General features: G+C 44.8%; 1 protein-coding gene across 11 annotated transcripts in view; it reads left to right on the top strand.

The window, feature by feature from the left end:
* The window catches only part of PTPRM (protein tyrosine phosphatase receptor type M), an 801,682-nt gene that overhangs the window by 770,134 nt on the left and 7,122 nt on the right, over nt 1–24,426 (top strand). For 7 of the 11 annotated variants that reach the window (XM_047696710.1, XM_047696711.1, XM_047696713.1 and 4 more), the window contains 10 exons: nt 1,266–1,382; nt 2,069–2,119; nt 6,106–6,260; nt 6,522–6,657; nt 8,553–8,702; nt 9,403–9,576; nt 10,782–10,913; nt 14,461–14,586; nt 16,488–16,651; nt 22,831–22,966. In XM_047696710.1, coding sequence (XP_047552666.1) covers nt 1,266–1,382; nt 2,069–2,119; nt 6,106–6,260; nt 6,522–6,657; nt 8,553–8,702; nt 9,403–9,576; nt 10,782–10,913; nt 14,461–14,586; nt 16,488–16,651; nt 22,831–22,966 — 1,341 coding nt within the window. The remainder of the gene's footprint in view (nt 1–1,265; nt 1,383–2,068; nt 2,120–6,105; nt 6,261–6,521; nt 6,658–8,552; nt 8,703–9,402; nt 9,577–10,781; nt 10,914–14,460; nt 14,587–16,487; nt 16,652–22,830; nt 22,967–24,426) is intronic. The other 4 variants (XM_047696721.1, XM_047696714.1, XM_047696718.1 and 1 more) reach the window with 1 other exon arrangement.

Here is a 24,426-nt window from a genome sequence, read left to right on the forward strand (position 1 = left end):
TTGGTTTCGGAGAAGGAATCGGCAATTTCTATCCCTGTGCAACTGCAGAAATCATTGTGTCATTGACGTAGGAAGTGGGACGAGGCCAGGTGATGGGGGAATCAAGGATTCTCTTTCAGTTGTGTTGTCTTTGCGGGTACTGGAAGGATCTCCACAGGAAATGCCCACAGAACAAAGCAGAAATTGAATTCAGCACTTGGAGAACCAGGGCCAGAGTAGAGATACAGAAGTCATCCCTCTACAGAGAAACAGCAACGGGAGTGGATAGAACTGTCAGGAATGCAGGACTGAAGAGCAGAAGCTGAGGAGAGAGCCCAAGGGACCACCACCTTGGCCTAGCCTGACCTCCTCCTGCTCTACCCTCCTTCCAGGGAAGGTCTGGAAGAGCTATAGGACCAAAAAAAAAAAAAAAAAAATTTCCAGGAGGGGTCAAGTCTGACAGATTTCTTCACCTGAAAAATCTTTCGATGAGAGGCTCTGATAATATGGAAAGACTGCTCATATTTTCCCAAGTTTTGTATATAGAATTTACTCAGATTAAAGTGAATGTGTAATTTTAACTCAGGAAAACCACATAGTGACTTCCTTCTTCAGAAAAGAATCTCTAATCTGGACTGTCGGCTCTGATTTCCTGCTCACGCCTCCTCGAACATGTTCAGGCAACTTCTAACCTAGGAGGATTTTAAATTCAGAGAAGCTAAAATGTTGTGAACTACCTTTTATCGTTTATTTTTCCAGGCCCTTCCCTGAGTAAACAGGAAATGAATGGTCACAGTTAACTGGGATATTTGCTGTAGAAATACAGCTTGTTAACTTTAGACGATTTTCTTAGGCTTTACTACTCTTAGAACTCAAATTTTGTTTTCTTCTGGGGTGAAAAAAGAAACACAAGTGATCTAAAAATTAACCTCTTTTTTTTTTTTTTAAGATTTTATTTATTTATTTGACAGACAGAGATCACAAGTAGGCAGAGAGGCGGGCAGAGAGAGAGGAGGAAGCAGGCTCCCTGCTGAGCAGAGAACCTGATGCGGGGCTTGATTCCAGGACCCTGGGATCATGACCTGAGCCGAAGGCAGAGGCTTTAACCCACTGAGCCACCCAGGCGCCCCTAACCTCCTTCTTAAATGTGCAGTTTAACTTCTGCTTTTGTGTGCAAAAATTTTCTCCTGTAAATCTCATTGTGACCCATCATTTGGGGAGCTCCCAAAGAGAAAACAAAACAATGAAACACCCTAAACCCTTCATTTCCTTTGTGTTTTCCAAAGGTCAAATGCTGCAAATACTGGCCCGATGACACAGAGATATACAAAGACATTAAAGTCACCCTCATAGAAACAGAACTACTGGCAGAATACGTGATAAGAACATTCGCTGTCGAAAAGGTAAGTTTCGCATGACTTTGAAACACTACAGTCCAATGTTGGTGAGACGAGCCTCGTTAACTTCCCTGGGATAATTTCTGTGGGGTCGCACCTGGATGCAGGTAGGCTCTAACCAGTGATGCCTCCGCCTTGCATCTTACCTCCGATTCTATAATAGCTCCGCTCCATCTTTGAAGCGAGTCATTCCCATTTCATAGGAATCTCTGTGTGGCTACTAAATCAAAAGATAAGGCCGATCTGTCTCTCTCCCTTTTCTGTTGAACCTGGTTAACATTGTTCAGCCCGTCTCTCCTCCTTTGTTCACAGTTTCATAAATGTCCTTCATGTCCTATGTCCATACGGGTTTCTCAGTGGTGAGTTCGTATCAGTGCTGAGACACAGGTCCTAACCCCTCCTGGAATCCCTCTTCCCCCTCGAGGCTTTTCAGGCCCGATGGATTTTGCAGGGGGCTGGGACCTACCTGAAAACCGAAGTAGACACAGGACGCGCTTGCATGAAGCAGTCCTTTCATTCATCCTCACTCTCATACTGGTTTTAGCCTATGTACCTGCTGGTGTTGAGTCATGAATGCTGTGCTGTGGCTCTACTCTGCCTCCTCCCATGTGCATGGATGGGGCCTCTTCTCTGGGAAGCCCTGTAGGGCATAACAGGGAATTTCCTTATTCCCCCTCTTTCTGCTGACATAGGGAGGGGCCGGAGATGAAGCAAACTGCAGTCCATCCAGAGAAGTGGCACAGGTAGGCCGTGGGGAGAAACACGCTGCCTTCCGATCTTCATCTTGCCTTTGATGAAGTGGACACACAGTTTTGTGTCAGAGGTCCACAGACTCTTCCACCAAGAGCTGATACCCCATACCAGACATCACAATTTTGTGGCACATGGGTTCTGCGAAAGCTTGCGCTCATTCAATAACAGCAGGTCACCTAGGAGGACCTGGGCTCTAAGTGCACTGCTGGGCAGTTGGCTCTTGGCCTTCCTCTCTCATTTTCCTCACATCTAAATGCACCTTTTGGACTAACGAGCCGAGTTTTGGAAAATCAAGGAGATAGCAGCCACTGCTTTTTGGCTAATTTACCCTGATGTTTTGAACTACCTATCCAATTTTCAATTCCATATTTGTCAGAGAATCACAAGGCTGAAGAGACTTCAGTTTATTTTAATCTGTTTCTCATACTATTTAGCATTTTTTTTTTCCGTTAGCCTGTCTTTTTTAATAAGTAGGCAAGAGGCTTGGAGACTTCAAAGAATGTGGAGTTCTGGTTGACTCAATTCTTCAAGTTCTGAACCTCACACTTTGATGTCTTTTTTTTTTTTTCCTTCTTAGGCAGGATTGGAGAAAAACATGTGGAGGATTTTTGTATAGCTCTTGGCAAGAGCACTCATGAATAAGTGCATTAAAACAGATAGTGATAAAAGACCCTCAATATTTTTTTTTTAGGAAAAAAAAATCATCCAAACCCATCACTTAAACATGGAGTTCTTTGAACAATAGTCAGCTCTGTAATAAGCTGAAAACGCATCTCCGTTGCTAAAGGAAGGGTTTGTTTGTTTCTTTGCTCTTTTTTTAACCTCTTATTGTACTCTCCTACATTCCCAGCTGCACAGAAATGTTTCTGAAATACTCAGTTATTTTAGTCGTCAGACAACCAGCAAAGAGCCGGTGGAGGGAAGGGAAGGATAAGGAGCTTATTAAGGATTTGGGGGAAATCAAAATGACATGTTAGTGATTTTCAAACTGGGCAATTGGAATCTTTAAGGAACACAAATCATTAGCACTTCCATGGATCACTTCTGGTAGGTTTTAAACTTTCTCATTAGAGGAGAAAGGGAAAAAACAGAACAGTCAAGTATATACTTTGAGAGGCCTGCCCTTTTGGTTCTGTTTTGAGAGGATGTTGCATCAAGGGACCCAAGGTGAAAAATGGATTTGGTCTCGTCTCTGCAAAACAAACAGACATGTTGCAATTTGAAACTGATGAGCTCTTGTTTGGCATGGGACTGTCATCTTTCCTTTCTCCCCCAACCGATGACTCAAAGCCAGATAGATTTTAAATAACCAAGTTGCCATCCTGTCTGGAAGAAGACAGAGCTCAAAAGTCTCCATGGGTGTGGGCTGCCCCGCGAATCGATCCCTGACTATCCTGGCGGAAAGGAAGCTGACAATGGCCACCAAAATCTCTCTTCCAAGGAGGTGCCAGAGAGGAGGCAGTGGGAATGTGGGCCTGCCTCTCAAAGGCAGAACATGTAGTTGATGATTGATTCATTCCACAAATGTTTGTGAAGCCCCCGCTTGGAGCTAAGTGCTGTCATGCCTTGGTTTCTTCCTTCCGATTGTATTTCCATGGAAAGTGAAGGAAATATCACCTGCTCATGTGGCATTAATACCTGCTATAGTGAAAAGGAAATTAAAAATATAATTGATATCAAGTTGGGATATTTGGACTGTAATCAGTGATCGCATCGATGATTTTTTTCCCCAAAATATATTACAGAACAGCAAAAGGAGAAATTGACACGTTGATGAACAGGAAGGAGAGTTGGCTCAGAAGGAAGCCATTGCCTTTGCTAATCTTGTCAATAGTGAACATTTTAGAGGGTACAGGCTTATTTTAGTAAAACGTTTTCTGCATACCAGAAACTGACATTTACCTTGCTCAGAAAATGAGTCTTAAGAGAGATCAGTTGGGGGCCATCTCCTGATGGCTGGAGTTCCGGATTTGGAGGATGCTAGAGATAAAAATCTAGCACAACTGGGAAGTGAAGATCTCAAAAAATAAACAAATGCCCTTTGGTCCTCTTGGGAATAAATATTTATTATATTTATATATATATAAAATAAATATTTATTATAGGCTTTCCTGCTTCACCCAAGTCATATGTAAAGGTCAAGGGAGCTCTCTAGGGGGTTGGAGGGCTATATAGGCTCAACCTTTTGTCTTCTGGTGGAGACTTTGGGCCTGGCCAAAATGTTACCATGGTTTAAGTGATAAGAGATGTGGACTCCTAACCACTGAGTAAAATTACTCTGGAGTCACAGAGCATAGTTAGTAGATGACAGTGTGGATTATCATTTCTGAATCCCTGATGGCTTAATTCCTTAATACTTAAACTCCATTAAAGAATAGCATGATTTTCAAAAAGAAATTAAGCTTCAGAATTTATGGGTTATTAAACTAAGACATATTAACACCTTGATATAGCACACAAGTCTTATCTTAAAATCTGTAATTATTTGCAGGGCACCTGGGTGGCTCAGGTGGTTAAGTGTCTGCCTTTGGCTCGGGTCATGATCCCAGGGTTCTGGGATCAAGCTCCTGCATCAGGCTCTCTGCTCAGCTGGGAGCCTGCTTCTCCCCCCAACCTTCCTTCAGCTTGCCTCTCTCTCTCTGTCAAATAAATAAATAAAATCTTAAAAAAAAAAAACGACTAATTATTTGCATCTTTTAGTCTTTCTTGACACATTCAATATTCTGAATTTCTTTAAAAAAAATTCTGCATTTCTTCTTTGCTTAACTAAGTATATGTGAACAATGGCCAATAGCGAATGTGACAGGGTTAGTGGGTATTTAATATTAAGATAGAATAAAACCAAACTCAGGGCCCAACACAGAGATGGTATTCAGTAAGTGGTCACTAAATAAGAGAAAGAAGAAAGCCAAATTTGATCCCAGGTTTACAAATCCCTCCTTAATTTTGGAAGTAATGTTTTCTCCAAAACAGATTTCTATTTTACAACACAGTCTTAATACATAGGTTCACAGAAAAAAACTGATGGATATAAATCAACTTTATTCTTTTCAAAACAAGAGTAAATTTAAAAAAAAAAAAAAAGCCTTTCGAGTCTTTTTCCTTCTGTCTTCCATTCAGTTCAGGAGGGAGGCAGCCCTTCCTCTTCAACTTACTGATCTAACAGAATTCCAGGGAAATCGCTCTTGATTTCCATGGTAAACATTTGCTGCCCTGGCTCTTTGCGACAAGCTCACCATGTTGGCCACTTGAAGACAGGAAACACTCTCTCATAGCTCTGTGTCCCCAGCATCTAGAGTCATGTCTGCAGCATTGCCTTCACTCCGGTGGTTGGTGATTGGCTGCATGGAGTTAATGTTTATCCATATTAGAAAGAGAAGCCCAACAAACCTGAGGCACAATGAAAATTCCTTCTCTGGCCTCTCTAGTTGGAAAGTGGTCCTCATTCATTCTTCCAGGGACATTCTCTGTGCACGCACAGCGTGTGCTCTGCTCAAGTGCCTGGTGTGAGAAGGTACCAGAATACAGAAGAGCTCAACCAGGTTCCTCCTGCATTTCAGAGACTAGTCTCGAACCTACAAATACCCTTGAATTACTTCAGGTCCCTCTTCTGTGCCTCTCTGTCTCTGTGGACTTGCACTTCACACCACAGGCTCTAAGTGACACACAAACTGTTAGAGCCTACTTTGTAGAAAGGAATTTCAAGGAATCAGAGATGCACTCGTTTGCTACAGTTGCACCTGTAAATTAGCATTTTCCCCCAAATGTTCCCCCCCTTGCACCCCCATCGCCATCTTCCCACCTGGAATAAGGCTTCCCAAGTGTGTGTTAAATCTAAGAACAACCTTCTCCCAGCAAAGCCTAGCTTCCTAGCCTTAGGCTTACTGACTGTTTTGGCGTACTTGACCTTCTCCTGGTTGCTCATCACTTATTTTGCTTTGTTCTCTTCCTTGCCCTGCTCACTGACTGATGGCAGAGAGGTGTTCATGAAATCCGCGAGATCAGACAATTTCACTTCACTGGTTGGCCGGATCACGGGGTCCCCTATCATGCCACCGGGCTGCTGGGGTTCGTCCGGCAGGTCAAATCCAAGAGCCCGCCCAACGCAGGCCCGCTGGTGGTGCACTGCAGGTAAGTGGAGCACCCGGAGCCTCTCAAAAGGAGCTCTGTGGGCCGCGGAGGGTACAGGGGCTCTTTTGGAGCAATGACAATATTTCGGAACGCGATAGAGGTGATGGTTGCACCACATTGTGAAGGTGCTGAATGGCACTGAACGACATGCTTCAAAATGGTTCGTGTTATGGGATCGGACTCTCACCATAGCAAGGATGTAAAAGAAGCAGAAGCACAGGGTCCTTTTTCCTCAGCTGACAGAGCCCTCTTTTCACCCAGTGCCGGCGCAGGGAGGACCGGCTGTTTCATCGTGATCGATATCATGTTGGACATGGCGGAAAGGGAAGGCGTGGTTGACATCTACAACTGCGTGCGGGAGCTGCGGTCCCGGAGGGTGAACATGGTGCAGACAGAGGTAGTCCTGCTCCCCGCCCAGCCTCAGGCTTGGTCCCCCGCGCCCTACCTCCCAGAGCCACGCGGGGAAGAAACACTGACAATTCTCTTTTCTAAACTCCCCAGAAGAAAAAGTGATAAACCTGGCAATCTGTCTTTCCTTCTTCCTCCCTCCCTTCTTTCTCTTCTCCTTTCATAAATAAAAAAGGCCAGGAGTCTCCCAGGTCACAGAATCTGCAGCCAGGAGCCTAAATTTACCCATGCTTCTGTACCAAGGGCCCCTGTAGAGTCTCTATATTAAGCTTTCAGGGATTTGGCACTTTTTTTTTTTTTTTTTTAAGTTTAAACTAGCTAGTAACTTACCAGAGCAAGACGACTCCTGAGAATAGCAAGGTGTTTGCCAAGTGGCTTAAGGCTAATCTCTGTACACTTGGTTCTTCTCCTGCTGTCCCTACAAATTCTGCCCAGTGGCTTGGCATCATGGGAATTTTCACATTTTGTAGAAATAGTCCGTACTGACTAATACTTCTATAGATCGGAATTCAAAGTGTTTCAGGAATTTAAGTGTTTGAGAAAAAAATAAAATTACATCCTGCCCCAAGGAAATTCATATTTTTACTTAATATTTACTTGGTTTAAGTAAGCATTATATTCACCACCTGGGAAAAATGATTCATAAAACAGAATGAAGGGATGCCTGTGTGGCTCAGTCCGTTTAGCGGTTGCTTTCGGCTCAGGTTATGATCTCAGGGTCCTGGGATCAAGCCCCCCTGGGGTCAGGTTCTCTGCTCAGTGGGTACTCTGCTTCTCCCTCTCCCTCTGCTCGTCCCCCCCACTCATGCTCCCACACATGTGCGCTCTCTTTCTCAAATAAATAAATAAAATCTTTAAAAAAAAAAAGAAAGCAGAATACAGACTAAAGAATCCCTCCCATTTAGATTTTGCATTAAAGTTTACAAAAACGACTGGTTTCAAGTTTATAAAAACCAAATTCCATTTTCAAATAACCTAAATAAAAATAGTGGGAACTCTAAACACTTAGATCATCTTTTTTCTCTAGAATAGGGATCCTTTGCTTTAAAGATGATAATGATAATAATGTATTTTTTAATGTATTTTACAGCCGATCAAATGTTGCCACATTCTCTTTCCTGCTTGCTCTGTTTATAAGGACTGGACTCCTTTTGAGAATTAAGAGTCCTCATAATTTATATAAATTAAAGTAAAAAGTAATGAGACTCCTTTTGCATCTCATGTAATTAAAGATCAATAATAAATATGGTAAAACTTTATTAATTAATTGTAAAAGTCTGTGCCAGTTCAGGAGAGGGCCCTTTTGTAAGCTGTGGACTAGTGGACCCATAAGGACTGTGGTAATTGTCACATTGATGTTTCAAAAGAAGTAGTTTTAAGTGCTCGGAACTATTTATTTTCATAGTGATGTCAAGTTTCCCTGGACGTTCTTTGCACTGTTGATTTGGTTAGCAAATACCTCTTTGCAGGATAGACAAGAGATTCTGCTCTTCTCCTCACCTGAGTCCCAAACTTGTGGGCTCAGAATGACAGAGGTATAAGCCACAGCTGTAGCATGACAGAGCTTGCCCTGGGATTTGTCAGCACCCGCGTGGCTTTCATCAGTCTTTCATGCTTCTGCGCTGAGCCCGGGTGTCCCTTCCTCCTCTCATGCTCCGCGCATAACCAGTTAGGATACGTGCCAGCGTTCCACGTGGACATCAGCGGGATCCCCGCCTCGCCACGGTCAGGTCCTCCTACGTGGTTTCACTGTGGCGGGAGTGGATTGTCCCTGACGGACCACTATCCCGTTCTCTTGTCTTTACAAGGGGCTGTCTGCCCTTCCCTAGTTCTCGCAACCCACCTGGTTTCTCTAATACTAACTCATGCCCTCTGCTTCTCCAGGAACAGTATGTGTTTATCCATGATGCCATCCTGGAAGCCTGTCTTTGTGGAGACACCTCGGTCCCTGCTTCCCAAGTTCGGTCTCTATATTATGACATGAACAAACTGGATCCACAGACTAACTCCAGCCAGATCAAAGAGGAGTTCCGGGTAAGTGGTGCGAAAGGGAGAGGCACCTGGCTGTGGCTTTGCTCCTTCAAAAGTCTCTCAAAGTCAGCCCTGGTACCCCTGAGCCCATACAGAGCTTATCAGCCTCGGCATTACTGACACTTTGGGCTGGCTGCTTCTTGGCTGTGGGTGTGATCCTGTAGGATGTTTAATGGCACCCTGGCTTCAACTCACTGGGTGCTGGGAGACCTCCACCACACCAGTAGCAACAACCAAAACTCTGTGCGGACATTGTCAGGGGGCCCTGGGAGCAAAGGGACCTGGTTGAGAGCCACTGGTCTAGCAGAGCCATAAACCCCTTTGCAGGCAGCCGGACAGTGCAACGTGGGTGCAGCCAGACCCAGCAAGGGGCACTCACCCTACTCGGTGGGCGGTCTAAGTGTACCTGACTCTAAGTCAAACCCTATCCAACCTCTTCCTCCCAAGCACCCAGACAGAATTGCAGCCCTCGTCAGACCGGATGGCATGTGATCCAATCCTCCAGATACCTGGGGGCCCTTGCATGTGATGGGCGCTATCTGTGGACAAAATCCAGGGGAGAGGAAAGGGCACTGCGTGGGGGGCTGAGTGTGGGCGGGGTCGGTGGGCGGGGAGCCCCCTTCAGGCGGCGGCTGAGGACACTCAGATCTGCCCAAGTGCGAAGGTGAGACGGTGACCCCCGTGGTCGCGTGCTGTCGCACAGACCCTGAACATGGTGACGCCCACGCTGCGCGTGGAAGACTGCAGCATCGCGCTGCTGCCGCGGAACCACGAGAAGAACCGCTGCATGGACATCCTGCCCCCGGACCGCTGCCTGCCCTTCCTCATCACTATCGACGGGGAGAGTAGCAACTACATCAACGCCGCGCTCATGGACGTAAGCCTGGGGGCCCTGCCCCCACCTTGCCCGGAAGGAAACGGAAACGGGGAGCCCTTCCTCTTTCCTCCCCTGTTTGTTGCTTTTCTTTTTTCTTTTTTTTTTCAAATATTTTATTTATTTATTTGACAGTCAGAGATCACAAGTAGGCAGAGAGGCAGGCAGAGAGAGAGGGGGAAGCAGGCTCCCTGCTGAGCAGAGAGCCCAGATGTGGGGCTCCATCCCAGGACCCTGGGATCATGACTCCAGCTGAAGGCAGAGGCTTTAACCCACTGAGCCACGCAGGCTCCCCTTGTTGGTTTTCTTAAGCGCAAACCATCTTCCACGCAAAGCGCGTTCCAGATGCCACTGACGTTTCTGCGTCAGGGTGGATGATCTCGGGCTCTCGGAGGCCACCAGTCAGGAGGTATTGATAAATGAAACATGTCCCAGGGACTCTCTGAGCACTTAAATTTTTAACCCGCTGGCCGGAGAGCGAGAGACAGCTATTAAGTCACTAAGGCAGTGAAGTGGGATAATATGGTTCCCAGCATTATTTTCATTCCCTGTCCTCCTAATTTAGGCAGTAATTAACACGGGGGGAAAAATGGTCTGTCAGGACAGATAGCACACAACTCATTACTTCCTGTCAGTCTGTTTACTTCTAACTGAATGAACATTTGCTGTTCGATTGATGGGAAAAGTAAATGGATATTTTCAGGGCTAATATGGAAACTCGAATTCTGTTGGTGTGGTATCAGTAAAACGGTACTTAAATTTACTTGAAGCTCTCCAGAGATGTAAAAAGCTTGTATATCCTTCTGTGGCAGGAATGAGTAACACCGTCACCCATATAAATGACCCTCGAACAAATTTTAGGAAAGGCAGAAGTATTTTCATCGTACCTACTTTGTAAAATTACCTTTTCTCCATTAAAATGCTTACTCATAGGGCTGATACTGCCATTCTAGCAGATACATCAAAAAATTTCTAAGGGCTACTTACTAAGTTTTCTGGGTGTCGAAGTGAGAATACTTTATCATTATTATTCCGCAGATCAGTCTATATTTAGTCTGTTTGGGTATGGACAGGGGTGCTGTGATTCATCTGTTATTAAATGTGCCCAGAGTTCCGTGTCACAAATTTCCACGTGCACAGGATAACCAAAGCTTCCTCCCCTTCTGTGTTCCGGGGTATATCGGGATCTTTCTTGTTTGTGTTTGCAGAGCTATAAACAGCCTTCAGCTTTCATAGTGACGCAGCATCCTTTGCCAAACACAGTGAAAGACTTCTGGAGACTGGTCCTGGATTATCACTGCACATCTGTGGTCATGCTCAATGATGTGGATCCTGCCCAGGTGAGACTCCTGCCCACGGTCAGCTCTGGGTTTGTTCTGCTTGCACATCGAGACACACAGGTCCCCGTGCCGGGTCCCCAACGTCAGGTGACAGGTGGGAGGCAGAGCTGAAAACGCAAACGTGAAAATCAGATGGCATTAGGGATGGGGGCGAAAGTAATCTGAAACCAAAAAGACAGACTGAGATCATAGATGGTAGAAGTGACAAGCAGGTCAGGTTCAGAAACTGGCTGCTCCCAAAGGATGGAAATACAGACTAGAGGGAGATACAGGGTAATAGGTGGAGTCAGAGCTGTGGGATGAGGCACCAAACAGAGCCAGCAAACCAGGGAGCCCTGAAGAAAGTGCAGCAGCACCGAGTGCAGCCCCTTGCCCATCCAGGAGAAGCCATGTCCTTCTGAGAAATGGCTCACTGGAGCCTGCAGGTGGAGAAGGTCATGCTAGGGTGACACTGGAGACTGGCAAGTGATTTTAAGGGACAACAATTAATTTTGTCAACTCTTTGGTAAAGATAGCATAAAGAAATAAAACCGGGACTTGAACACAAGAAAAGCGCAGAATGATAAATGGGGCTTTCCCCTAGCTGCTGTCCTTATACATAAAAAGAGAAAGAATAGGGCTGTGATGACTTGATACTAGTAATAGGGTTAGAAACATTCCCCTAAAGGGACTTGTTGCCAGGCATTGGCACAGTGGCCCTATAGGTGAATTTATTGCATTCGGGGACGGGTACACTGGTCTCACACTTAACTGCCATGACAGAGGGCATTGTGGGAAAGATAGGCTTCTCGTGTTTTAAGAATAAACTTGTTCTGAAACTGAATTAATTCTCTATCTGGTAGAGACAAGTTTAAAAAAGAAAAAAAGGCGGGGGGGGGTGGGTCTGAAGTGTTTCAGCATCCAGCCTGGACAAGATTTTTCCTTCCTAAAATCCATTTTATTGTCATCAGTCTGCCATAAATTCCGTGGGCATTCACTTCAATTCTATAATGTTTTTAATTATGTTTGAGGCCCTACATGATATTGTTAAGGCTCTAGCCTGAAATCTAGTGAATGAAATAATAATGATAATCCTTGTCCTCATCTAGTCCTTTTTGCTTAAGAAGCTTAAATATTTTAGAAGTCTTCTGCACTGATCCCCTCCAAAAGAGATTGTAGCCATTTTTAAAGACAAGCAGACACCACAGTTCAGGGAACTTCAACGGATCGACTCAAAATAGCAGTAGGGATCCTGATTTTCTAACTCACAATGCCATGGGTTAAATTTCACTAATTCAAGAGTCTTCAGCCAAAGACCATTAAAGGACAAGTGACTGTTCCCTCTTCAGAATCATTTCCTTTCCCCAAATGTGAATCCTGGAACATAGTGATACACTGCCTTTTTCATATCAGTGCATCAGACATTAGTGATTTCCACATGTTCTTTTTTTTTTTTTAATTTTTAAATTAACATATAATGTATTATTAGCCCCAGGGGTACAGGTGTGTGAATCGCCAGATTTACACACTTCACAGTACTCACCATAGCACATACCCTCCCCAACATCCATAACCCAACAACCCTCTCCCTACCCCCTACCCACCCACCCACCCCCCGCAACCCTCAGTTTGTTTTCTGAGATTAAGAGCCTCTTATGTTTTGTCTCCCTCCTGATCCCATCTTGTTTCATTTTCCACATGTTCTTTTTGAACGACGGTATTAGAATTCTAAAGCCACATTCTAAACGCGAACTGTCTGGATTCAAACCAAGCCTTGGCCGACCCTGGTCGGAGAGACAAAGAGTCCAGTTCCAGTCGGCAGACAGAGCTGATTTTCAGAGTGAGAGAAAGAGGCTCCTGGGACACAGTCATTTAGAGAACACTAAACTGAGCATTTGAACTTGAAGTCTCTGCAGTTGTACAAGAATAGCACTCCACTATTTTAAGTATTTATAGGTCCGGTTCATGGACGTGTTATGCACCATTTAAGCCATTTTCTACACGGTTTACTTGGGCTGAGTGCAGAATGTCGTGTGCCAAGAATCACGCGCTGGCCTGGGCCATTCATATTTCTCTGGTGCAAGTGACAAGCTTTAATCAGGGCTTGAACTGAGAGAACAAGCAGGAAGCACAGCTAGCTCATTCTGGAGAAAAATGGGCAGAATGGTTCAAATGTGCATGGTAGGACTTTTATTACCATCTCAACTTCCCGTCATAACGCCTGTTAATTTTAACAGCGGGCACGCTTGGGTGTGAAGAGAAAATAAACATCAGCATGCTGTCATTTGACAAGGCAGTCTTAGAACTTGTCCCCAGGAAGTGCTGGTGAGGAAGGGAAATTTTTATGGAAGCATTATTTTAAAATAAATAAATGTAATTTTTAAAAATTCTATAGACTTAGCTATAGACTTAGCTATGGCCTCCTTCTTGATCGTAAAGTTCAAACCTTCAACTTCTTTGTAATGAGAGAGATTGCTGTTTCAGTGACCCACTGTTAGCTGAAAACTATCTTGCAATCTTGGGTATAAATCAACCTTTGTAACCTTCAACAACAAGGTTTTAAATACTTCGGAAAATAAAAGTCATCAAAAAAAGGAAATTCAGCGAGCAGATTCTCCTTCCATGGTACATGATTCTGCTTAAAATGAGATAGATTTTTTCATCTGCTCTTGGCTCAATAGAACCCAGTTATAAGATAATGAAGTAATTCCCTCTTGGCTCCCCACAAGCCATTTGTCCCTTGGGTAAATCAGAAAGATAAAAATTAAACTCTGCTCCCGAAAACATCATTGGATACCAAGTCCCAAAAGAAGTTTAATTTCAGACTTTAAAGGCCTATTAGCATCTCAGGGCTTCAGAAAAAGGAAATGTCCTGGGAGTTCTTCCCACCTATCTGCAAGTTGAGTGTTTCTGTGCGTTGGTAACAAACAAAGCCCACCTCTTTCAAAAGCCACCCTTCCCAGCGTCCTTCCTTCTCCTAAGTTGGACATCACGTTCACACAAAGTTCTGGTGACCCAGCCTCACCAGTGGGGGATTTGGACCAGGTCATGAAAAGTGCAACCTAACATGGTTATCAGTGTCTTGTCAGTGAATGGCCCAATTCCCAAAAGTGATTACAGATCACAAGGCAAGCCCGTATGAGGGAGGTTGGAGACCTGGGTGTCAGTAGGAACGTGCGCCCTCTCAGGTGTCTTGGTTCCTGTAATAGGAGCCAGTGGTGTCTCCCCATGGCCGGGTAAAGGCATGCAGAAGGGACCTTACAATGGGCTGCCTTGAACAGCATCCCCATGGCCTCCTTGGAAAACAGGATGGCTCAGGGCTTAAAGATGCCGTCTGAGAAAATGAAGAAAAAAGTACTAGAGGGACAAGTGGAGCTGAGGAATCAGCCAACAAGGAAGCCCTGAAGCCTACTTGCTAGGAGGCAGAGAGAGAGAAAAGAAAGTGAAGCCAATCGAGGAAGTATTGAGGCCTACTGAATGTCGATAGTGTCGATAGTGACTGCATCCAAACTGTTAGGAGTCAGTTTATTCCTATAATTAACCTCACGTTTCTGTGTTTTGAATTCAGTTGTGTCCGCAGTACTGGCCAGAGAATGGAGTTCACAGACATGGCCCCATCCAAGTGGAATTTGTTTCTGCTGACTTAGAAGAAGACATCATCAGCAGGATATTCCGTATTTATAATGCAGCCAGAGTAAGACTCACAGCCAACCTCACTTAGGTTCTGCTTTCATTATTTTTTCATTCGCTGAACACCTAGGGTGCCCACTCTGTGTCAGTCACCGGTTAGGAGTTTGGAATACATTCTAGGTGTTTGTGAACAAAACAAAGCTCCCTGACCTTATGGAGCTTACATTCTAATGGGAGAAAACAGACAATAAATAACAGATATAATAGATATTATAATAGACATAGTATGTTAGAAGCAATAAATGCTATAGGGAAAAAAGTGGGGAGGTAGAAAGCACTAAGGCCATGAGAAGGAGGGAGAACAAGTCCCTGTCTTAACTAGATGTCCATATGAGCAAAGACCCAACTGAAGTGAGGGAGCAGCCACATGGCTCTCTGTGGAGACAGCCTTGCAGGCAGAAGCAAGGTCTGTGCAAAGGCCCTGAAGTAGGGCCTTCTCTGGTAAGGTCCACAAACAGTGACGAGGCTGATGTGGATAGAGCCAGTAAACGAAGATAAGAGTAGCTAATAAAGTTGTCCTCCTAGAGGGAAAGTGGCCAAGGGTGGGGGGGTCCAGGGGATAGGGACATGTAGGATGTCCAGGCCACTGCCAGGATTGGGGCTTTTGCTATAAAGGAAATGAGAAGCCAATACAGGGTTGAGTAGAGAAGAATCACATGATTAAAAAGGAGGATTCTACCTTCCCAGGTTGAGAACAGATCAGTCAGGAGGCCCTTCTAATAATCCAAGTGAGAAGTGACCACAGGAGGATGAAGTGGCAGCAGGTGGAGGTACATGAGGCAGAGAGATGCTGATATATTCTCCTGGCAGAGCCAACAGGGTTTGAGAATGGGCTGGATCCCAGGCAGTAGGGGGTGGGTCTCAAGATTTAGGTCTTGAGAAATGGACCAATAGAATTGATGTTACCCGAGTTGGGGAAGGCTGCGGGTATAAGGGGACTGTTTGGGGTGGAGGACATGCATTGGAGAGAAGGCCAGGAAATGGGCTGAGTTTGAGGTGACTGTTAGATACCTGAGTGGACATGTCCAGTAGGCCCAGATCTCTGAGGGGGGAGTTCCGAAGAGGCCCACCCTGGAGATGCAAACTGATGACTTCCTGGAGTCTTGAAAGCCATGAGACTGAGTGAGCAGATCAGGTCAGAGAGCGAGAAGACAAGGGGCCTGAGGACGGAGCATGGGCTTCCATCATCAAGAGGTCAGGGAGAAAGGGAGCCCAAGACAGACAGAGAGGGGAGAAGGAACAGCTGGGGAAGAAAGTGTCAGAGAACGAGAGAGATCACTCACATCAAAGGTGCCGAAGGCCACGGGAGATGTGATCCAAGTGACTTAGCCGCAGCCAGATTAAAACTGTTGCCATTTTTCTAACACTTTCTTTGAATACTCTAATTCCACTTAACTATAAGTAAAGATTCATTGACTACTAACCTCTTTCTTGCAAGATTCACACCAATACACAAAACCATGTTGTGCTCACAGCAAACGCCGTGTAACCTCTATTACCCTGAGCTCACACGTGCTTCCAGATTATAGTTTATTCCTTACCCTTAAATTACCTGCAATTAAGGGAAACCCATTTTGCCCCTTACAACGTGGTCAGTGCTCACGTTGTGTGTTGTCACTTGGCTCTTGCAAAACTGTAAGCATTCTCTTCACTTTTATTTGTCTGGCCTGTCATGTAAAACCCCTGGTTGGTTGGTTTGTTTTAATAACAGCTCCAGATTAAAACTCGTAACTCTTCAGGCCAGTGGAAGTTTGTTTCAGTATTTATAGGCAGGTAATAATAGTCCTTTAGTAATGGACTGCTTTGCTGAGAAGTCCAAGCAGGTGGGATCAGCCTGCTAGAATTCCACCAGTAAACAATGCCTGTTTTCTCTCCACTCCTTGATGGCTGCCTGATTCCCTCCAGCCCCAAGATGGATATCGGGTGGTTCAGCAATTCCAGTTCCTGGGCTGGCCCATGTACAGGGACACACCGGTGTCCAAGCGCTCCTTCTTGAAGCTCATTCGCCAAGTGGACAAGTGGCAGGAGGAATACAACGGCGGTGAAGGCCGTACAGTCGTGCATTGCTTGTAAGTGCTAAGGGGAGCTCTGCACCTCAGAAGAGCCAGACTGGTGTTCTGCTCTCCCCCCTGGTTTACTGCCCTTTGTCTCTCTGTGAATGGAAAAGGAATCAGTAGGTCCTCATTAAGGATTCAGTTTGCTTTGCAGAAAACAAGATACGCACTTTTTGCATTCAGGTGGGGTAGCACGGCTATAAAAATAAGCCTTGACCTTGGGATTGTCCCTCCCCCCCCAAAAAAAAAAAACACCTAAGTGGGTTCATTGGGCTCCTACTAGCTCCTGAGAGCCCAGGGTTACATTTAGGGGAATTTCCTGAGCTGGTTGTTAAGCTGTCGGTAACTTGAAATCATCCACAGTGGAAGTTTTACATCACCTACATCAGAAAATGCTGCAAATCCGGGCCCCCTCCCAGTTTGGCAATGCCAGTGAGAGCACCTTGACCACACCAGTTGCTGATTCTGTAAGAAATCATGTTAGAAGTTTCAAAGGAACCGTCTTTCACAGGAACTATCTTTTAAGAGAATGTGTTTGTTTATGTCTTGGTTTTCACCTGGGCATGTCCATTATATAGGAAGATTTGGTGAGAACCAGTGTTTCCAAAGTGCGGTCTATAGGCCAGAAGATCTAGAAGGCGCTCAAATGGGAAAACCTCTGCTCCAGAGTGATGATTTCCAATTGTGGCTGCACACTGAGGGTCATTTGGGGAGATTTTTAAAACCACAACAACAAAAAACCAAACACTGTGCCCAGGCCACACCCAAAGCAATTAAATCAAAATCCCTAAGGATGGGCCCCAGACATCCATGTTTTTTCCAAACTCCTAGATTATCTCAATGTGCGGCCAAGGTTGAAAATCCCTGAATAGAGACAGCCAGACTTTTCAGAGTACTTTCACCTGCATTTTCTCACTGGTGATGATATGTAGCTAATCAACCAGCTGGGATTGGCTTAATGGAGCAAGCAATTAAAAAGTCATGGCAGTTAGGGAAGATATTTAGAGAATTTGTGGAAACTTCGAGTATAAGCTTATGTCTCTTTTCAGTGGAGTGTCATTAGCACACAGTGAGCTCTTTCCCAAATTGATAGGAAAATAAGATTTAACTCAGCAGACCAACCCTAGTTAGAATGGTAAGATTGCCGAGGGACCTCGATTTCTCCCCTTGGTGCCTGTCCCTTACACGGTGCCACTCGCCCCGGGGGCCCAGGAGGGTCTGTGATATCCTAGAACTCTGCCCTGCCTCCCAGGAGTCTGGCAGTGTCTTGTCCTACAGAAACTGATATTCTCTTGGAAAGAGTCTTATGAACCCATTCACACTTAGCCTCAACCAGAGGCCCCAATCCTTTGTCCTCCCCGCTGCTTGTCCCTTCCTTCTCATAGACCCACTTCACTAAAGACATCTCTACCAAGAAAATGCCAAAGAAGATTAACAGTGCACATCCCCATTTTTATTTCTCTAAGTGCAGATATAACTTCTGATCAGAATACAGCCAGGGGGGTCACCAGTGTGAACTGATACAGTCCCAGCAAGGGAAGTTGACATTTTATTTAGGGTTTGTATTTTATCTGTTAGGTCTTTTGAAAACAAAACAAAACTGGAAACAGTCTGCAGATACCCATTTCTCTGTCTGGAGTCTGCCAGCATCTGGAACTAGGAATGTGATGTATGCATGGTACCCCATTGATTGGTATCTTTCCAAAAAGGGCCAGTGCTGTAAGCTAAAGGACTGGGTCACCCTGGAGGAAGTTGAGGCACCAGGACAGGCCTGAGGGGAAGAAACAGAGACCCCTTAAATCACTGCACCTTATAGACAACCAACCACCAACTATACCCTCTCAAGACCCAGCTGTGACCCCAGAACTAAGTCATTACAGTGCCATTCCACGTGATGTCTACAGTGGGCAGTTCTCTGTAGTGCACGGTGGTGGGCATCCATTGTTTCTGCCCTCTTGTCCGCCCAACACCCCACCCCTCTTCTGCTAGGAGAAACTTGACTTTTCCTTCAGAAACATTTTCTCCAATTCTGAAGTCCCTATGTTTCCCGTGGGACTACCTCTTGCTCTCTTGGCATCAGGGTGGGCGTGAGACCCATGCCTGGTAAAAGCGTTTATCATTTAGATTTACAAATCTAAATGGAAGGTATTTTAGTTGTGAGAAACAAAGTTAGATTGAATTCGTATCCTCCAATATAGGCCAGGAAAGAATGCATCGAACCACAAAAGCTCTCTGCTGTTAATTTCTGAGGGAAGAACGTTATATTCAGCATAGCATAGCACCACCTAACGGTTGTGGGCAGAGCAGTCCCTGCCTGAGACTGTAAATGGAATGGTTCCTTGAGCCACACGTACACTCACGGCGAGCAAATAGGGTTTTTTTTTTTCTTTATACATCTTCCAGCTCATAAAACCAGAAGAAATGGATAGAAGTAAGAGATCACCATTTTGCAGCTCTTGATGAAGATAATGGACGTAGACAGTGGTCATCAGCAGCTGCTGAAAGCATCAGGTGAAAATTTGGTCAGGGGAGAGCAGTGTGGTATCAGTGTGAAGACAGAAAGTAGGCTAATGGAGTGGAAGAGAAAATCCAGGGATGGAACCACAACTCAGGGTCACCTGCTTTACAACAAAGACCCATAGCAACACACCTCCTACAGGGCCGGGAGGCAGGAAAAGACAACCCGCGTACCTGGTCTCTCTCCTCATGCTGCATGCAGAAATCCTTTCCAGATGGATTATGGGCCCAAATGTGAAAAGGAAAACAATGAAGCTTCCAAGAGAAAATCTTCATGACCATGAGGTAACCAAAGATGATGTCACCCAAGACAGAACACTGGCCACAAAAGAAAATATTGAAAAATTGGATTTCATTAAAGTTAAGCACTTCTGTTCGTCCAAAGACACCAAGGAGAGTGGAAAAGCAAGACGGAGAACGGGCAAAGAGTTTTGTGATATGTGCCTCTGACAAAGGACTCATGGCCAGAATGCCTAACCACTGCAAGCCAATAAGAAAAGATCGACCCAATTGTTTGAGCAATAGACTTGAAAGAACTTCATTTTTTAAACAAAGAATATGCACATAGCCCATAAATACAGAAAAGGTGCTCAGCATTACTCATTTTTAGGATGAAACCAGGATCACATGCCCCCTACACACTCACTAGAATGAGTGAAATTTAAAAGCCAAAAAACAATAACAACAAAAAAATGAAAATACCAAGTGTTGGTGAGGCTGCAGAGTAACCAGAACTGCCATACCCTGCTGGCAGGAAGTAAATATGGTGCTGCCATTTTGGATCTGTTTGGATCTCAGCCATGCTGAGTGCTAAATATACAGGTATTCTCTGAGCTCTTCCCACCCCAGGTACATGACTACAGAAGTGAGTCATCTATGCACCAGGAGACATTTTTATAGTGGGTTTACTCATAATGCTGAAAATGAGAAATAGAGAAAGCCCAAATATTCCTCAGCTGGTAGATAAGTAAGTTATACAGTAGTATATCCATTCCATGGGATCATTCTGAGAAATGTAAAAGAACAAACCACGGATACAACGGGAGTGATTCTCACACAGATAATATTAAGTGGAATAAGCCAGAGGCAAAAGAATATGTACTGGATGGTTCCATTTATACAAAATTCAAAAACACACCAAAGAAATTTATGAGCCAAAAATGATCATCTTTGAGTTATCAATAGTATTGATGAGGAAGAAGTCTGAGGGAGGTCTGGGGGGCTAATCACGGTCTGCATCTTGATCTCGGTGGGGGTTATGTGGCGTATTCATTTGGAAATTAACTGAGATTTATATTTACCATTTGTGGACTTAATTTTGGCTCTGTTATACTTTATTTAAAAAATTGATTTGGGACTTAATAATGAACTGATCAAGCTGGCATTCTAGCACAATAATCAATCTCAAAATCACCAAACAAGAACAAATTGATATTTTGTGCCTGCTTCCTAGTGAAAGTTATTTGTAAGGTGTCCTTGTCTTAAAATACATGTAATTCTTATGAAGCCACAGAGCGAACTCCCAATATATATAGGAAATAAGGATGAGAGAGAAACATGTTAAATGATTCACAGAAATGCAGTGAATGAGAACAACCCAGGACGTGGGACTGTCTCCAGGATAGAGGACTCCGTTTCCTCAACAAGTAAATCGCCAAGAAAAAGATAGCAAAGAAGAACCTATAGATTAAAATAAACTTGTAAGGCATGTTAATCAATTGCAATGTGCGGACTTTGCATAGATGTGGATTTGAAAAAAGCAACTGTAAGGAAATGTCAGAAACAATCTGGGAAATTGGAACGGTAACTAGAAATCCGATTATATTGATAAGGTAATATTTATTTTAGATGTAATAATTATATTGTTTTTTTTTTTTAAAGTCCCTAGCTCCTTGAGAAATGGTTGATCACAGAACTGGTGCAGGGAAGATACAAGATGAGTCTGGAACACCTTGTAGTTCCAGAAACTATGGAAGTGCTCAGAAAAGAATGGAGGTCTGAAGGCGCTCCCAATGGCCAAAGTCAGAACAATTCCAGCAACAAAATAAATACTGATACTATTGGATTTTAGCTCATCGAACAAAATTACCATGTATAAGTCTAAACTGGCATAAATAAATAGTAAGATAAAAGAAGTAAGCAACTAAATTAGTCAAATTAGCAGAGAAGAAACAGCTCTCTCTTACAATAGGATGTTGAGGGAGAGAGGGAGGTGGAAAATCAATTGGTCAAACAGCACAGTGATCGTTGTTGCGACAGAATTCAGATTCTGTTTAGAATTCAGACAGATTCTGTTAAGACCGAATCCACTTATAGATCCTAAAACTGGTAGGTGAAACTTTGAGGAGAGACAAGATATTTGCAGAATTCCAAAGTATCTCTCCCAAGATAATAACTACAAAGAGAAGACAACTACACAGTGAAAAAAAATCTGTAAGGCGTCATCTTAAAAAGTGATGAAGGTCAACATCACCAGCAGTAAGATGATTTAGCATCCTGAACTGCTGGAGGGACGGACAGTCCTTCTGTGGTTTTCTTGGTTATGCCAAGATGCATAACCTCATTCCCAATCGTGAGAAAGCATGAGAAAATCCCAAATGAAGGGACATTCTGCAATTTGTATTTTGTAATGACTTTTCAAACTGTGGATGGGACCATGGCTACTTTCCACATCTCCATTCTGTATTTTGTATTCTACAAAATAACTGAGCAGTACTCTTCAGAAGTGTCAAGGTCAGGAAATACAAGGAAAGCCTGAGGACCTGTCACAGACGAAGGAGACTAAGAAGCTAAGACAAGTCAGTGCAAAGCAGGGTCTGCGATTGGATCCTAGACCAGAAAAAGGACATTGGTGACATTTGGCTGGTGACATTTGACTAAGGCCTGTAGTTTAGTTAAAAGAATTGCACCAGGGTTAATTTCCTGGTTCCCAGCACTTTCTATGACTGTGAGGTATTCACATGAGGGGAAGGTGGGTACGCTATGGAACTTGCCATTCTTGTGTTTGCCGTGATTCTGTACATCTAAAATGAGTTCAAAATGAAAAGTTTCATTCAGAAAGAGCCCTTATGTTTTAGAGATAAATAATGAAACACTAATGGACTTTTTAAAAGATTTTTTAAAAGATTTTATTTATCTATTTGACAGACAGAGATCAGAAGTAGGCAGAGAGTCAGGCAGAGAGAGAAGGGGAAGCAGGCTCCCTGCTGAGCAGAGAGCCCTATGCCAGGCTCGATCCCAGGACCCTGGGATCAAGACCTGAGCCGAAGGCAGAGGCTTAACCCACTGAGTCACCCAGGCACCCCAATTTTTTTTTAAGGCCAAGTCCATCTTGGAAGGTAACCAACACTCATGGCCCGTTTCGGTAGCAGATACTAGATGAGCTCTTTGTTCACCGGAAATTTTCTGGAGTGGGCCCATTGAATAAAAACCAAGAGAATGCTGTATCAGATTATATAAGCCAAAGCATAGACAAAGCTAAGAGAGCAGAACGGACCAGTCAGGCCCAGCATGAAAGCTCATTAACACCATTTGCTTTCATTGAAAGAATCAGCCCGGTGTGGGGAGCGTTCCCCTGGCCTCTGAGGCCCTCACCGTGACCTGTTGTCCAAGGCTCGGGTGGTAGGTCAGGAGGCAGCATGAGGACAAGCTCGACCGTCTGATTTCTCTTCCCACAGGAATGGGGGAGGCCGCAGTGGGACATTCTGCGCCATCAGCATTGTCTGTGAGATGCTCCGGCACCAGAGGACGGTGGACGTCTTCCACGCGGTGAAGACACTGAGGAACAACAAGCCCAACATGGTGGACCTCCTGGTAGGCCCCCCACCCTGTCCCGCAGCACAGGGCATTTTCCCGCCTAGCTGGCATAGTTGGCGGGGCCACTGATTCACGGGGGGGATGGGCTGAGACTTCCTTTTCAGGAGCATAATAGAAATCGCTTTCCTTGTGAGGGCTTTTCTCCCTCTTCCTCTCTCACTTGGCTTTTCACAGGGAGACTTCATCTCCACACACTGGCAAGGGGGAAAGAGTTGAAACTCACAAGTGAACATCCTTATTCATTTCCGTTCCTGGCAGCGCCTTCCATGTGGCTAAGCACTTAGTCTTCGCGGGGAAGGAATAATCACAGCACACGAAATGCCAGATTTTCAAATTATAGATTTTATAAATAGCTTAATCACCTAATATTTATCAAAGCTGTGAATTTGAGTCTGACATCCAGAATATTGCGTTTAATTCTGGTGGCCGTATCTGAGATGAGGACGGAAGAGCCGAGAAACAAAGAACTACGTGCAGTGATTTTCTTAGAGTATTTCTGGAAATCTCTTTCTTGTGTGCAGCTATTAAATTGCCAACCACTGCAACTTGCGAATAGAATAAAGAAGGAAGCTTTTCAGATCAGGTGTTTGTACTTCTCTGCTAGTGGAAGAAGGATCTGAAGGAGACAGTGGGATGGATCCCAAGATTGGGAGAGTGGCCTGGGGTGGAGAGGGAGGAAGACATGACTGGTGCCCACGCCACGCCTGGAAAGCCTGTGTGCCCCAGCCCATGGCCCTTCTGCGGGGCCCTCAAATTTAAAATATAAGAAAAGGGACTAAAGAGAGAGTGGAGATTTGAGCTAAAGCTGAGGAAGGGGCTGTGGTCCCAGTCGTCCCAGCCATGCCCCAGACTGGGTAATATAGTCCCCAATGCTGACCCACTCCTAGGACATGTTCTCTTCTGCACATGTCCCTTTCTCAGGGCATCTGCTTCCCCCAGGTACTTATGTGCTGCCTGGTGGGCTGTTCTGTTTCGCAGAAGCACTGTGCTGCCCGGGGACTTAGGGAAAGTGTTGCCTGTGTGGCCAGGTACTGACTCCCAAAACCATCAGCAGTTAGCACCCTGGCTTCTGTGAGAAAGAACCGTGCTCCCCAGACTGCTTCCCTCTCCTCCCTCCCCTAGGTGAGGCCCAGGAAAACCCAAATCCTCATCTCAGCTCTGCTACTAATTCAAGTCAAGTGACCTCAGACAAATGAACTTTGCAATGTAAGTCTTCTCGGGCCGGGCACTTAGCTTTCCTGAGCCCGAGTCATGTAAGCCAGGGATAACGTTGGCTTATTGAGCTGATCCTGTGAGACAATAGATGGGAAAGTGTTCCGGAAAATGCAAAGGAGAGAAAGTGGTTCTTGAGAGTGCGGGTGTCCGCAAAGCATCCTGCAGCTGGCAGGTGTAGACGATCTGGTTGGGTGAGGAAGAGGAGGAGGCAGCAAGCAGCTGACACTTACATGGTGCTTAAT

Source organism: Lutra lutra, chromosome 12 (genome assembly GCF_902655055.1).
Source record: "Lutra lutra chromosome 12, mLutLut1.2, whole genome shotgun sequence".
In the NCBI taxonomy this organism is placed as follows: Eukaryota; Metazoa; Chordata; class Mammalia; order Carnivora; family Mustelidae; genus Lutra; species Lutra lutra.